Source organism: Capricornis sumatraensis, chromosome 3, assembly GCF_032405125.1.
Source record: "Capricornis sumatraensis isolate serow.1 chromosome 3, serow.2, whole genome shotgun sequence".
NCBI classification, from domain to species: Eukaryota; Metazoa; Chordata; class Mammalia; order Artiodactyla; family Bovidae; genus Capricornis; species Capricornis sumatraensis.
Genome location: NC_091071.1, coordinates 5,350,261 through 5,366,461, shown reverse-complemented (window position 1 = coordinate 5,366,461; position 16,201 = coordinate 5,350,261). Strand labels below are relative to the sequence as shown.

Below are 16,201 nucleotides of genomic sequence, written 5' to 3'. Positions count from 1 at the left end.
TGAGGGAACTGCAGACACCCTGTCACACACAGTGAGGGCTAAATATAAAGTGACCAAGTGTCCCTGTTTGCCCTGGAGTCCCAGTTTACACCACTGTCCTGAAATTAACAGCACTTCCCTTTACTCTCAAGGGGGGATTGAAACAAACAAGATGAACTTGTAATACCCTGTCACATGAGAGCAAAGAAGCCATCAAAGGTGATTAGGGTTATATAGAATCAGAAGCCAATGTGAAGAGGCTCCCACTGGTCAGAACTGAAATTATTTCAGCATCAACAACTGTGATGGATTGGTTTAAATTCAAGAATGCATTTTTTATTAAAAAATAATAACTGACCACTTTCATGGTGATCAGTTTAGAAGAAAAGCCACTAGATCATTATTGTAAAGACGGGTAAATAAGGGAAGGAAGAATCCAGTATTTCCTTTCCTCTGTGAACTGTTATGAGTGTACAGATACAGCTGTGAGGCATCCCAGCTAATAAATGAAGATTCTTTTATAGAATTAGTGAAATAAATGCATTTAGACTCTTCAGTTCAGTTCAGTCACTCAGTCATGTCCAACTCTTTTTGTGACTCCATGGACTGCAGCATGCCACGCCTCCCTATCCATCACCAACTCCTGGAGTTTACCCAAACTCATGTCCATTGAGTTGGTGATGCCATCCAACCACCTCACCCTCTGTTGTCCCCTTCTCCTCCTGCCTTCAGTATTTCCCAGCATCAGGGTCTTTGCAAATGAGTCATCTCTTCAAATCAGGAGGCCAAAGTATTGGAGTTTCAACTTCAACATCAGTCCTTCCAATGAATATTCAGGACTGATCTCCTTTAGGACTGACTGGTTGGATCTCTTTGCTCTCCAAGGGACTCTTAAGAATCTTCTCCAACACCACAGTTCAAAAGCATCAACTCTTCAGCAATCAGCTTTCTTTATAGTCCAACTCTCACATCCATATAGGACTACTGGAAAAACCACAGCCTTGACTAGACGGACCTTTGTTGGTAATGTCTCTGCTTTTCAATAGGCTGTCTAAGTTGGTCATAACTTTCCTTCCAAGGAGTAAGCATCTTTTAATTTCATGGTTGCAGTCCATGCTTGCTTTTTCCATGATCCAGCGGATGTTGGCAATTTAATCTGCAGTGATTTTGGAGCCCAAAAAAATAAAGTCAGCCACTGTTTCTCCATCTATTTGCCATGAAGTGATGGACCCGGATGCTTTTAGTTTTCTGAATGTTGACCTTTAAGCCAACTTTTTTACTCTCCTCTTTCACTTTCATCAAGAGGCTTTTTAGTTCTTCTTCACTTTCTGCCATAAGGGTGGTATCATCTGCATATCTGAGGTTATTGATATTTCTCCTGGCAATCTTGATTCCAGCTTGTGCTTCCTCCAGCCCAGCATTTCTCATGATGTACTCTGCATATAAGTTAAATAAGCAGGGTGACAATATACAGCCTTGACATACTCTTTTTCCTATTTGGAACCAGTCTGTTGTTCCATCTCCAGTTCTAACTGTTGCTTCCTGACCTGCATATAGGTTTCTCAAGAGGCAGGTCAGGTAGTCTGGTATTCCCATCTCTTTCAGAATTTTCCACAGTTTATTGTGATCCACACAGTCAAAGGCTTTGGCATAGTCAAGAAAGCAGAAATAGATGTTTTTCTGGAACTCTCTTGCTTTTTCCATCATCCAGCAGATGTTGGCAATTTGGTCTCTGGTTCCTCTGCCTTTTCTAAAACCAGCTTGAACATCTGGAAGTTCATGGTTCACGTATTGCTGAAGTCTGGCTTGGAGAATTTTGAGTATTACTTTACCAGCGTGTGAGATGAGTGCAATTGTGCGGTAGTTTGAGCATTCTTTGGCATTGCCTTTCTTTGGGATTAGAATGAAAACTGACCTTTTCCAGTCCTGTGGCCACTGATGAGTTTTCCAAATTTGCTGGCGTACTGAGTGTAGCACTTTCACAGCATCATGTTTTAGGATTTGAAATAGCTCAACTGTAATTCTATCACCTCCACTAGCTTTGTTCATAGTGATGCTTTCTAAGGTCCACTTGACTTCAATTTAGGCTCTTAACATTATATAATGAGAAACAACCAGACAAGCCACCATCTGTAGTACGTTCTTGCCAAAATGTGAAACATGAACCTGACTAGCCCTCTACACCTGTAGTTTTTAGTGAATCAGACAGCAGAGAACTATATTTAACTATGCCATGAGTATGCAAGCAATAAAATTCAGAATGTGAGAAAAGTCCACAGGAAAAATAATCCAGTTGTTTTAACGAATAAATTTTAAGGGGAAGGGACTTCCCTGGTGGTCCAGTGGTGAGGACTCTGTGCTTCCACTGTAGGGGGCATGGGTTCAATCTCTACTTGGGGAATTAAGATTGCACAAGCCATGCAGCATGGCCAAATAAAAAAGAAAAACATATATCAAGAGGGAAAAGATAAATCAGACTTAGAAGACAAGCAACAAATTACAATTTATGGATCTTACTTTGATCTTAAAGAAGCTTTTTAAAAATCATGTGGTTTCTTTTTTAAGTGCATTAATTGGGAATTAAGGAACTATTTTTTAGGTATGATAATAGCAATGTGGTTATTATTATAATTTTTTTAAGAATCCTTAACATTTAGCAGTATACACTGAAATATCTATAAACAAAATTTGAGATTTGCTTCAAAATACTTCAGCTGGGGAGGAAGATGAAGAGGAGGATGGGGCAGAAATGAAACAAGATTGGCTATGCAGAAACAAATGGTTAAAGCTAAATGATGAATACATGAGGATTCATTTATATATGTTTGAAATTCTCTATTCTAAAAAAAATTCCTAAATAGAAAAATACAGAAAATAATATTTGGCATTTGAATAGCTATCAAAAATAAGGTTACTACAACTCTATGGGAAAATTTTCCTTCTGGGACTCTTTGGAGGAACTGTCAGTAAGCTTTGGTCTCAAAGCAAACAAGGGAGCCCACGTGGGAAGACAGCAAGTTCTCTTACAGAAGCTCCCTTCTGAGATCCCAACTGGCTGAAAACCCAGTGTATGCTCGGAGAATCTGCCATTTAATTCAGGTAAACAGAAGGCCACTGATAAGCAACTCCAAGCCCAAGCTGGCCCCATGCCCCCTACACACCTCTTAGAAAAGACCAAACTCAGGTCAGGTCAGCCCCTATGTCCTACAGACTAGAAGCCTGAGGCTGAGGGAAGCCTGTCATTGGGTTTGGACTCCAGGTGGCTATGAGCCTCGCCTGGCTTGTCTGAGGCGTGGGGCAGAAAAGAGCTGACTCTGCATCTGGACTCAACGATGCTGGGAAACAGCAGACCAGCATCTCAGAAAGTGGACGTCTCAGTACTCACAGCCTCACCAGGACAACTGAAGGGCCAGGAGGTCTTCTGCTGAGTCAAATGTAAACACCACGGTTACCTGCCAAATGAGTGATAAAATAATGTGTTTCAAATCAGAGTGAGTAATGCAACTCTCTGTATTAAAGTTATTACTATTTATCAATATCCCATTTACAATGGAAAATGGGGGGAAAAACACCCCAGTGAAAGAAGATAGTATTAACAGGCACCATGAGACAAATCACATCTTGCAAACACAGGACACAGTCCAGAGACAACTAACTTACAGTCCCATCAGAAGACTAACTCACTCGGCAGCGGCATCCAAAGGCACTGCAGCATGGTCTGGGCTAGTTAGGCAGTTTCCAGAAAGTCCAAGAAAAAGGAAACCCTTTAACGATGGCAAAATAATATGAGAGCTTAAACACGGTTACAGATAATGCATCTTCTCATTTTTTTAAAAATGTATTTAATTCCTAAAGACATCTTTGTTTTTCCTAAATTAGCATTCATATAAAAACAGCCAGCTACCGTCTCATCATCTCCAGGTGGCCTGAGGATCCCAAGCGCCTCTCAGATGACAAGGATCAAGATGCACTGAGGACAGAGATGATTCGGAAACAAGAGGTAGGTGGTGGCGAATGCACTGCAGGGCCAGAGCTGACAGGATAGAGGCACAGGCCCAGGTCCAGAGGGTATCTGGGAGTATCCACAGGTTCCACCTCGGGTGATTCTGAAGATCAAACACATTCACTAACACGTAAGCTCCCCAAGGACAGGGACTCCCCCCATTTTATTTACTAACCTACTTCAAGCACCCAGAAGAGTCTCTGGCACACTGTCAGGCCTCAATAAATATTTGTGGAATGAGTCGAGTGAGAAAACAGGGAAGTGCATTTTATATGCTGTAAAGTGCCATCAAATGTATTAATACCAGTTCATCTTTCGGACTCATTAGAACTTCATTCCAAACTGGATTAAAAAGAAAAATACTCTTATGTTCAGACAGTGACGAAAAGCAAAATATTAACTTCCTAACAGATGTGTGGACAGCTGTTTTTGTTCAAGGAACAATGGAATGGGAGAAACTACTAATGAGAGTAGGTCACAGAGAAGGGGCCACAGAGAGAGTAAAACAAAGGCAGATGCCTAAGCGACCCAGCTGGGGAGGGAAAGATCAGGAACTGAGCAGATGGAGCGGAGAACTTCCTCTCACTCAGCACTCACCAGGAATGTAACTCAGGGCGCTCTGCTTTATTAACAAGTCTGCTTCCAGAGCCTGATCCCACACCCTGGGGCAGAGGTCTCAGCTGCAGTCTCAGCTGTCTGGTCATTGGGGCAATAAGTGTTCAATAAATATTTGTTAAATGGAAGAGAACTGGGGGGAGAGAGGGAATCAGAGTCTGAGCTAATGATCTTGCAGGGACACAGCCCTCAGGAAAATGAGGTTCAAGCTGCTGACAGGTGAGAAGATTTCACTACAAGGACCAGATTTGCTCAGGAGATGGACATGAACATCCATGGAAGGAGAAAAACCTCAACCTGAACTGAAACTTGAACCATCAATTCCTGGAAAGAAGGTTAAGAAGTGCTAGCACCAGTTGAGTGAGACGTGGCACCTCAACTAAAGCAGGCCTCTCCCTTATCCAGCGTCTGAAACGAGGGGAAAGAAAAGGGGTCAAAGCACCTCTCCACACCCAACACTCCTGACACCTGCAGCCATTCAGGAAGTAACAGTGAGTACTTCCTCCCATGAGGTCTCCATCCACTGGTGGTCCTGGAAGGTCCCATGAGCCAAACAGGGGCATCCACGCCAGGCGCCCTCACTGTCCCGGGGGCTCCTGGCGGTGCTGCGTCTTCTGGTGCCGATTGAGGATGGAGCGCTGGTTGAAGCTGCGGCCGCAGGCCGGGCAGCGGTACGGCTTCTCCCCGGTGTGGATCCTCTGGTGCCGGACCAGGCGCTCCCCCTTGCTGAAGCGCTTCCCGCACACCTGGCAGCCATAGGGCTTCTCGCCGGTGTGGGTCCGCCGGTGCACCGCCAGGTTGGCGTTCCTGCTGAAACGCTTGCCACACTCGCAGGTATATGGCTTCTCGCCGGTGTGTGTCCGGCGGTGCACCTGTAGGTGCTGCCGACGGCTGAAGCTCCTCCAGCAGTCCGCGCACTGGAAGGGCTTCTCACCTGTGTGGCTGCGCTGGTGGACCGCGAGGTGGTGGCGCTGGCTGAAGGTCTTCCAGCACTCACTGCACACGTGCGGCCGCCGGCCCAGGTGCGTCCGCTGGTGCTTCAGCAGGTACTCGCGCAGAGCAAAGCCCTTGCCGCACTCCCCGCAGCTGTACGACTTCTCCTCCTCATGCGTCCGCTGGTGTCGGACCAGGTTGGAGCTCCGACTGAAGCCTTTCCCACACTCAGGGCACTGGAAAGGCTTCCAGAAGGAGCTGTGGGTCTGGAGGTCATCGGGCAGCGGGGCAACGCTGTGCTGGGGTGGGAGCAACCCGGGCGCGTTTCCCAGCGAGCTCTCGGCCTCCTGCTCGCATGGTCTTCCCAACTCCGGGCCCTGGAGAGAGGCCTCCCCACACCGCTCTGCCCGCCCGCAAGCGAGCTGCCCCTTGGGGTCTGCCAGCTGGGTCTTTGCGTCTTTGTCCTTGCTCTCCAGGCCTACAGGACAAAGGAGATACAGACAGACACTGAAGAGGATCTCAGACTAGAAAGGAAACTTCTAGTCAGAACTTGGCTTCTAACGTGTCCCATTAACAACTACCAATGACCTTTGTGCCTTTCACTTGCTCTGACTTTAAAGCCAGACATTCCTTTACTTCTTTCCACCTGTTATGGACTGAATGTTTGAGTTCCCTCCAAAATTCACAGGCTGAAGCTCTCAGCCCCCTGGGGCTGCTGTTAGGAGGTGGGGCCTTTGGACCCTAATTAGGTGAGGATCTGGGGGTGGAGCCCCCAGGATGGGATCATGTCCCAGAAGAGGAGAAGCCAGGGCTGGCTCTCTGTGCACTGGGGTCATGTGACCGGGAGCCCTCATGATGGATTGACAGCCTTATAAAAAAGGAGGAAGAGACATGAGATCTCTCTCTCCCTCCCTCTGCCACATGAGGACCTGGCAAGAAGGCAACTACCCGTGAACCAGGAAGAGAGGCCCTCGCCAGACAATAAATGTGCCAGCAACTGGATCCGGGACTTCCCAGCCTCCAGAACTGGGAGAGATTAAGTGTCTGTTGTTAAAGCCACCCACTCGGAGGTATTTTGTGACAGCAGCCCAAGCTCAGACCATCTCCCTGCCTTCTCATGGAACCAACTGCTAAATTACAATGCCCTCCCTCTTAATTTCCTACTAAGTCACCCTGTGCTTTCCTTCAAAATCTGACTCAATGCCATCCTCTAAGGAACACACCTTGACTTCTCCCCCGCTGTGGGTCTCATCAGCACATGCATTCAATTAGCACTGTTTATTTCACACTTACTTACACATGACCTTGTTGCACATGTGACAAGAAGTCAAGATGTTCAGCTTCCCCAGGATCACAGACCTGTTCCAGCAATGTTTCCACATCCTCCCTCAGCTCACTGTCCCTGCTCACACTGTGCCTTCCACCTCACCCTGGTTTATTACCCTGGGTCTCTGCGAGCCTGGCACAGGGACTGACTCAGGGGAGATGCTTCATGACTGCTGATGGGCCAGTGAACGCAGCTGTCTTTCAAGCCACCTCAACATCAGCACATTTATTAGGAATGAAATGCCCTTCCACAGGTCCTTTGTTCCCTCTTTTACTCTCTCTAAATTGGTTACATAAGATCAAGAAGAAGGGGAAGAGAAGAGAGCAGAGAGATACTAGGGAGCAAAGAAGCCAAGAAAAGAGGGAAATGACAAGTCACACTTAAACGGGAAAGTCCTTTCAGGCAAGGCCATTAAAAGAAAAAAGGAAAAAGGACACTTAATGCCTCCTGATTTGACAAAACACGGAGGAGACAGCCAGCATTTCTGATGTCTTACCTGGAGGTGAGACCCCGCAGTCCTGGGGTTCCACATACTCCCCAAAGCAGTCTATCTGGGCTGGAGTTACGTGTCTCCACTCCTCCTCAGGGAAAGCCAGGGCCATGTCTTTAAATGGGCCCAATCCCTGAAACAGCATAGGAGATGGCTAAGGATAAAGAAATAATCCCAAGGCAGGAGCAGCTGAAGAGCAGACACACAGGGAGCCACACTCCATGGGAGAACAGAGCGAGAAGATCACTTCTCCCCAAAGAAGAACACTTGTGGGAGGAGAGAATCTAACTTAGTTGAAAAAACAATGCTGATGTCTTTCTTCCTCTCCTCTAAATATCCTTGGAAAACAGAAGCAGGAAACAGCACAGGCACCAGGGTCCCAGACGGCTCCAAAATGGGACTGGAAGTGCCTCCCTCTTGACAGTTCAATGACAGAGAGGTGATGGACTTGTCTGAGGCACTGTATTGAGTCTTTGCTGCAGCCACTTTGCTGGTACCCAATAACCACAGCCTCCAGTTTCCACTACTCAGTCACCTCCACTACATCCTCATATTGGAAGGAGATGGGGGCTGCTATTTATTCCCTCAGAGATAAGCAAACACTTGGGCAGGCCCCGTCTCAAGAACAGTGCCACGTTAAAATGAATGTGCTGCTGCCATGCCACGGTAAAGAACACTTGTGGCAAGAGGAGAGGGTCTAAACTGGAAAAAGAAAAGCTGATGTCTTTCTTCCTCTCCTCTAAATGTCCTTGGACAACATAAGCAGGAAACAGCACAGGCACCAAGCCTTGCCCAAATACTGCTTTAATGAGATCAAACTTGAGTCACTTCTTTTTTTTTCTGCCAAATGATAACTTTCCTTCTACAAGGAACTCTTCACTGTAAGACTTGATGTCCCTTTCAGAAAGCTGTCACACTGGAAACCCCCCACCTCCCTGGGAACACTGGGCATGCCATGGGAAAGACTCACGCCGTGACAGGACTGCCCACCTGTGCTCCAGGGACCCTCATCTGTGGCAGGCTGAGAGGTGCTAACAAGGCCAAAACTCCTGGTGCAGCCTTGGGAGGGGCCAGAGATACCATTTCACTTGGCACTGCTGGGGACCCCCACCTCTGAGTCAGCAACACTCCTGCTGACGCGAGGGGGAGGAAGGGATCCACAGGAAGAGCAGCCAGACGGGTCCATGAAAGCCAGCCACAGAGGGCTACTGATCCCTTGGCCGCCCACCACCGCCTAGACCATGCCTGGGGGGTCTCCACCAATAATGGCTTCCTCCTCACAACTGGGCTTCCCTTGTGGCTGAGAGGTAAAGCATCTGCCTGCCAATGCAGGAGACGTGGGTTCGATCCCTGGGTTGGGAAGCTCTCCTGGAGGAGGGTGTGGCAACCCACTCCAGTATTCAGTATTCTTATCTGGAAGATTCCATGGACAGAGGAGCCTGGTGAGGTACAGTTCACGGGACTGCAAGAGTCGGACATGACTGAGTGACTGAATAACACCATAATTACAAGAGTAATACTGAGTTGACTGAGAAAAAAAAAAGAAATCAAAGAGTAATACAAATGAGTGAACTGAGCCTCATGTCTAGACCCTAGGGCAAAAGGCTCAATCCAAATTAATAACTGATGATAGTCAAGTGGAGAAAACGAAGCTGTCACATCCATCAGGACGAGAAAGGAAGAATCACTCAACTCTGTGCACAGTGCTCTGCTGTGCGGAGAACTCTCGAGGAAGGTGCGCCTCATTCAAAGCAACCTCGTGATCCCTGAAGAGCAGGCACAGCTCACCTGGGATCCAGCCGTCAGGAAGCTGGCTGCCACCTCCTGGTCTCTGGTGCTCACTGCAGGGAGGCCAGCACCAGCCTGAAGGACTGGCAGAGCTGAGCAGGAAAGGAAAACAGAAGAAGGATTAGCACTGTCCTGCAGCAGCTCAGCCACAGGCTCTGCTGCCTGACACACAGAGCCCCGGGAACCAGAAGGAGACTCCAGACAGGCCGGGCATGGGTGTACCCCACTCTGCTCTCAGCTAGGAAGAAGGGCCCAACCCACTACCCATGGCCCTTCAGGACGGTTCATGCTCCCAAGTCACAGGCTCACAATAATCCCCTTTGAGATTCTGCAACACAGTAAAGTCACCTGTTACTTTCAGGAATTTGGTTTATCCACCCACTTAAAAAAAAAAAATCCTTACATGTCAGCTACATATGCCCTGGCACTCTCCGTATTAAAAATGTGAGGGGAAGGAGAAGAAATTACAAGACAGCATGATCCCAGATAGCAGAAATTGAGAGACAGAGCTATAGGAAACAACTTCACTGCATCTGCTTCCTACTGAAGTCAAGGAGGAAGTCAGGGAAACTCAAAACTGTGCCCACAGGTGCCCTGGTGTGTCAGCTGAGGGGTCTATAAAGGAAAGGGGAACGCGGGGTACAAAGCAGTTTTCTGCGCCCTATCTTCTTACTGCTTGCATCTTACCCTGCTCCTGGAAGGCCTGCGTCCCCTCTCCAGGGTCCTGGCTGAGCTGCTCCTCAGCGCCTCGGTCAAGGCCTTGGACGCCTTCCCCGCGGGGCATCCCCCACTCGGGCTTGACCTCCACAGGCCCCAGGTGGACACTTGGTTCCCAGGGGTCTCTGCAAAGTGCTGTCTCCTCCCGCTGTCCCTGTATGTGGCACGGAACCTAAGAAGAGTCCCCAACACCTGTTAGAACGAGGCCTGCGTAAGGCTGTCATGAAAGCCATTCCAGCTGCTGGGGGACAGACAAGCTGGCTCAGCTCTTCCCGAGCACAGCAGTGAAAAGGTGAAAAAGAAGCTAAACTGCCTTCATCAGGCTCTGAGATCAGATAGTTGTCTGTATCCATGCCATTTGACAAGAGTCCTTTCAGCTCACCTCAATACTGACTAACATTCCTCAGTTAAAGATGCTGAAAACAAAAAATACAAGGCCTAGACTGTGCAGTGAATTAGTGAGGGAAAAAATTGTTCTACAAATAGCAAGGAAACCCAAAACCCACAAAAACAGGCCCTTCTTGGTCCACTTTTAAGCTCCTACTAAAGACAAAACAAAACAACTCTCTTAGACAACACAAGACGTCAGGGTGACTTCTGTGGGGAAGGGGAGGATAAACTGAAAGAAGGTTGTTACCTGCAAGCATAACAGTAACGTTCCATCCTGCCCTTTCTTTCCTAGACAGCCAGCAGGAAACTGTACCAGAGAGGGACAGAGACATGACCAGAGTCCCAGGGAAGCCTCTGAGGTGCAAAGTCACTCATTATGTGATCACTTGAGCCAACGTCCCAGACGTAGAAACGGCACTGCTACAGACAGCGCTCCTGAGAAAAACTGTTCACCAAGTAGAATTCCCTGCAAGCCTACATACGTCTCCGCCCAAAGAGGAAGGAGACCCCCGGGCTTTGAAATCCATCATAACTGCCTTCCATTTTTTTCATGTTTTGGCCATGCCACACAGCACGTGGGATCTTAGTTCCCTAACCAGGGACTGAATCCACTGCCCCCTGCATCAGAAGCCAGTCTTAACCACTGGACCACGTAACCACTGGGAGGTCCACCACTGCCTTCTTGGACCCAAGGCTCACAAAGGAAATATGGCCAAGTCCCTACCCTGATGACCAGAAAAGACGCTCCCGGCCTTTCCACTGGCCCTGCGTCTTCCCTGAAAATGGCTTTCCTTGCTGAAAACTCCTCTACCCTCCAAAAAGTACTTCTAGTGGCCCGGAAGCAGAGAAAGGAGACTCTGCATGCATGTCACCCACTCCCACTGCTTCATCAAACCTCTCGATTCTTTACTGCTTCCCTTCCACATCAACAAAGCAAGACCCAGAGCCCCCTTCTCACCCACCGCCTTGGCTTCCAGGGCTCTCTGCGTGAAGTCTTCCACCATGGCCACTAGGGCCTTGCCGCTCTCGGGGCCATGCTCCCAAATCCAGGCGTAGAACTCCCGTGGCAGGATGGTCAGGAACTGCTCCAGCACTAGCAGCTCCAGGATCTGCTCCTTGGTATGCAGCTCGGGCCGCAGCCACTGGCGACAGAGCTCCTGGAGCTCCCTGAGGGCTTCCTGGGGCCCAGCTGCCTCCTGGTAGCGGAACTGCCGAAACCGCAGGCGAAAAGTCTCCGGGCTGGGGTCCTCCCTTGTCCTGCCCCACGGCAGCTCTTTCTCTAGTTTTACCACAGGGCCACCCATTTGCTGCTGAGGCTCTTCTGCCATCCCTGGACGCTCTATAAGCATCTTCACACCCCCTCCCAGAAGATTGAAGGTCTGTAGGGAAGACCAGACAGACAACAGGACAGCATAAATAAGACTCCAGGAAGCTCGGGGCATCCCAGCTCTGCCTCTACATCAATAAACATTCCACTGGAAAACAGGATAACGAGATATTTTCAAAAGACCAGACATATATCCTGAGTCATGTCAATTCAACTCAGTATTTGCTAACCACTTATGTGTGAAGGGTAAATGGAAAACATACAAGACTCAGCTTATACCCACAAATAGCTTAGAATTTAGGATAATACTATAATCATTAAATGGACATGTATTATAACTAGGTCAGTCACCAGGGCCCACTCTTCCAAAATCAAAAAATATATACATTAAACATGTATCTATGACTGGCCCACAGAAGCTAGAAACACAAGAGGGAACAAGACAGACAAAGAGCTTGCCCTTTGAAACTCACAAACTGGTGCAGCAAATGGAAAAAAAAAGTCAAAAAATATATTTAAATTATAAATGAGAATTAGTTCTAAAAAGGAAATAAGGAGGGTGTTAATGGGGACAATCAACTTGGAGAAGGCTTTTCTAAAGAAATGACACTTAGGATGAGACCAACAAATGAATGAGAATGAGCCAGTCATTCAAAGAACTTTCCAGGCAAAAGCCTGGGGGCTAGACATTACAGGCAGTCTGCAAACAAACCAAAGTGCAATGTGGCTTCAGTAGAGTGAGAGAGGGACAGAACACAGGGGAAGGAGGAAAACAGATTATCCAGGGCCTGGGCATGCAGTAAGAATTATGGACTTCACTCTTATTCCTTATTTTAGTGGGGAGATATATGTTCTTCAAAGGTCACTCTGCCTGCAAAGTGTCAGCAGAGTATAGATATGAAGGGTCAAGAAGGAAAGCTACACTTACCGTAGTCCAAGCAGGAGAGACTTAGATCAGGGAGGTGGCAAAGAAGCAGACAGTTAAGGCATTTTGCAGGTAAAACCAATAGCCTTGTTGGTGGCTAGACTGTGACAGAGTGCTCAGCCTAAAGAAAACAACAGAATGATATACATACCATTACTATAATTGATCAAAAGAATTCCAACTTATGCTTTACCATTTAGAAAGTATGTGAGCACACGCTCTCATTTAATATGGACAACCCTCCTAGTGAGTGTACTAAAGAAACTGAATATGTAAGAGGTTGGATGATTGAGGTCAGCCTACCAAAACACAACAGCGTAGATAAAAAACATGGGAAGCCGAAAAAAAAGGAAAGTTTACACAAGTTCAAGTACTCATGAGAAAGAAGAGACCTGTAGACTTGGGGTAGGGGAAAGGGGGGAGAATCGCCTTACATGTAGCAGAGAATAAGCGAATGGCAGTAGGCATTAATATTATCCAAGCATCTGCTTAATATTCTATTGTTTGTGTATCTATCCTTCTCAAATGTATTTACATTTTCACTCTATTTGTTTTCTCTGCTGCATCAATTGAGATTTCTCTTTCCTGACTTTCTAGCTACTGAATTTGTTCACCCCATGACTGCATTTACCGCATTATAGTGCGAATGCCTATACGTGTGTCTCCATCTACAAGATTCCCTTTGATAAGGAAATGTCCTCATTCTGGGGAATTCCCTGGCGGTCCAGCGGTTAGGACTCCGAGCTTCCACTGTAGGAGGCACGGGTTCTATCCGTACCTGGGAACTAAGATGCCGTATTGACCGGCCCAGGGGTGGGGGGGGGAAGCCCTCACTCACTCATCTTTTGCTTCTAGCACTTGACAAATAGAAGGCGCCACTTTATTATTCTTTCAATAAGCTTCTCGTTCTAAAATGACCACTTTTCACTCTTCAGAGTGTTCTGCTTCGGCTCAAGATATCCGGGTTCTGGAGACCTCCCCCGTTAAGCCAACCCTGGCCGGGCGCGACCAACCTCGCTCCTACCTGAGCCGAGCGCCGTGCGGCGCCCCCGGGATCCCGACCCGCAAGGCCTCGGTGCTGCGGGAGGCAGCTCCGGGGAGACGCGCCGCCCTCAGCGTCAGCCTCGCCGCCCCCGCCACCGCCCGCAGCAGCCCCACAGCACGGAACCCGGGCCCCAGCCACCTCGGCCCCGCCACTCAAACTCGCCTGCCCTCACAGCCCCACACCTGACGTAGGCTCGCCCCAGCCCGCGGCGAGCCGGAAGTGGGCGACGGACGCGGTCAGACAGGTACGCTAAGGGGGGGAGGGGGGGGCCCCTTCCGTTTCCTCTCTAGGACTCTTGGAGGCCGGTGCGTCTCGTTGATTCCCTCTTCCCTGGGGACCGTTCGGGAGCGCGCGCCGACCACCAGAGGCTCCACCCACCTGCCTGCGTTCAGGCTCACCGACGCGGGGCCCTTAGCGCCTGCGTGGCTTTGCATCTGCGCTCCATTATGGGAAGGACGCTTCTCCAGACACACCGCGAGATAAAGCGCCTCCCTCATGGCACTTTAGATTAGAGCCCAGTCGGTCAACACATGTTTACTGCATCCTCCGGTCCTTTGTGCGGGGCTTAGGGTCAGAAGGTGACGGAGGGAAGTACCCGGGCATTGTGGGTACGCATAAGAGGCTTCTACCCTGGGGCTAGTCAGGGAAGGTTTCCTGGAGGAGCCGGCACCTGAGCTCAGATTTGCTTCAGTTCAGTTCATTTCACTTCAGTCGCTCAGTCGTGTCCGACTCTGCGACCCAATAAACAGCAGCACGCCAGGCCTCCCTGTCCATCACCAACTCCCGGAGTTTACCCAAACTCATGTCCACTGAGTCGGTGATGCCATTCAACCATCTCATCCTCTGTCGTCCCCTTCTCCTCCTGCCCTCAATCTTTCCCAGCATCAGGGTCTTTTCCAATGAGTCAGCTCTTCGCATCAGGTGGACAAAGTATTGGAGTTTCAGCTTCTACATCAGTCCTTCCAGTGAACACAAAGGACTGATCTCCTTTAGGATAGACTGGATGGATCTCCTTGCAGTTCAAGGGACTCTCAAGAGTCTTCTCCAACACCACAGTTCAAAAGCATCAATTCTTCAGCGCTCAGCTTTCTTTATAGTCCAACTCTCACATCCATACATGACTACTGGAAAAACCATAGCCTTGACTAGACAGACCTTTATTGGCAAAGTAATGTCTCTGCTTTTTAATATGCTGTCTAGGTTGGTCATAACTTTCCTTCCAAGGAATAAGCTTTTTTAAATTTCATGGCTGCAATCACCATCTGCAGTGATTTTGGAGCGCCCAAATATAAAATCAGCCACTGTTTCCACTGTTTCCCCATCTATTTGCTATGAAGTGATGGGACCAGATGCCATGATCTTAGTTTTCTGAATGTTGAGCTTTAAGCCAAACTTTCACTCTCCTCTTTCACTTTCACCAAGAGGCTCTTTAGCTCTTCTTCACTTTCTGCCATAAGAGTGGTGTCATCTGCATATCTGAGGTTATTGATATTTCTCCCGGCAATCTTGATTCCAGCTTGTGCTTCTTCCAGCCCAGCGTTTCTCATGATGTACTCTGCATATAAGTTAAATAAGCATGATGACAATATACAGCCTTGACGTACTCCTTTTCCTATTTGGAATCAGTCTGTTGTTCCATGTCCAGTACTAACTGTTGCTTCCTGAGCTGCACACAAGTTTCTGAGATTTCCTGGGTGGACCCAAAAGTGAGGTCAGGTGACCACAACACAAGGAGCATGATGAGGAACCCAGCGAGTGGTGGGTGTTGGTGGCTTCCCCAAACCCTCACAACCACTAGAGCAGGTGGCTGAGCTAAGTACTTAGAGTGATGGATGACCTGGAGGCAATGAGAAGCCAGTGAAAGTGTTAGTTGCTCAGTCCTGTCGGACTTTTTGTGATCCCATGGACTGTAGCCCTCCAGGCTTCTCTGTCCATGGAGTTCTCCAGGCAAGAATACTGGAATGTGTTGCCATTTCCTCCTCCTAGGGATAGTCCTGACCCAGGGATGGATTCTTTACCATTAGCACCATCTAGGAAGGCCAAAGCATGTGTTCTCCCCAGCTATAACCAGCCTAGCTGGGAGCAGAGTGCTCCCCAGTATGAAAGCACCTCCAGACTATTAAGGGGCAACTTTAGAGGTGCCTGCAAGAGGCCTCTGGCTCTATTGAGAGGTTCAGTGCCCATGTGTGGATTGGCTAACCTGGCTATTATTTCCCAAGGCATAGACTTGTTAGGCTCAGACTCCCAGACCTGGGAGCTCAGTGTTGGGGAAGCTTCCACCTATTACCACTCCCAGCCCTTCCCTCCAACACAGCCATGAGAAAAGTTCCCTGTACTGAGTCACAGTTTTCGTCTGGGAACCCTTTTTAATGTCACTATCTCAAACACCTCCTGCTGTGGTTATACTCTGTTCAGTTTTTATTTTACAAAACCTCATATCATTTGGTCTTTTCCTGATACTCCTCCCTCCCCTCTTGCCCTCTAGGCTGCAAGCTGGTGTTCTGTTTGTTTTTCGGCCATACCAAATAGCACTCAAGATCTTAGTTCCCCGACGAGGGCTGGAACCCGTGACCCTTGCAGTGGAAGAGTAGAGTTTTAACCACTGGGCCGCCAGGGAATTCTCTTGTCTGTTTTCGGAGGTATGGATTAACAGACAGTAGTC

The 16,201-nt window shown here is 48.4% G+C and overlaps 2 protein-coding genes across 2 annotated transcripts in view; one reads left to right on the top strand and one right to left on the bottom strand.

Moving 5' to 3' along the window:
* Window positions 1–16,201, top strand: part of ZNF3 (zinc finger protein 3) — a 527,297-nt gene that overhangs the window by 442,133 nt on the left and 68,963 nt on the right. The gene's annotated exons all lie outside the window — the stretch shown is intronic.
* On the bottom strand, window positions 5,176–11,591 carry ZSCAN25 (zinc finger and SCAN domain containing 25). Its single transcript, XM_068968862.1, has 5 exons — window positions 11,205–11,591; window positions 9,823–10,024; window positions 9,136–9,227; window positions 7,354–7,480; window positions 5,176–6,008 (listed from the first exon to the last, which is right to left on the bottom strand). The coding sequence occupies exons 1-5, from the start codon at window positions 11,589–11,591 to the stop codon at window positions 5,176–5,178; spliced, it is 1,641 nt and encodes a 546-aa protein (XP_068824963.1).

Bases quoted from the DNA above. Each gene is read 5' to 3' on its own strand.
- ZSCAN25 (XM_068968862.1), bottom strand. From the start codon at position 11,591: ATGCTTATAGAGCGTCCAGGGATGGCAGAAGAGCCTCAGCAGCAAATG. The intron at 9,228-9,822 runs GTAAGATGCAAG...TTTCCTGCTCAG, and splicing joins GCAGGCCTTCCAGGAGCAGG to CTCTGCCAGTCCTTCAGGCT. The intron at 7,481-9,135 runs GTGAGCTGTGCC...ATGCTGTTTCAG, and splicing joins TCCTGACGGCTGGATCCCAG to GGATTGGGCCCATTTAAAGA.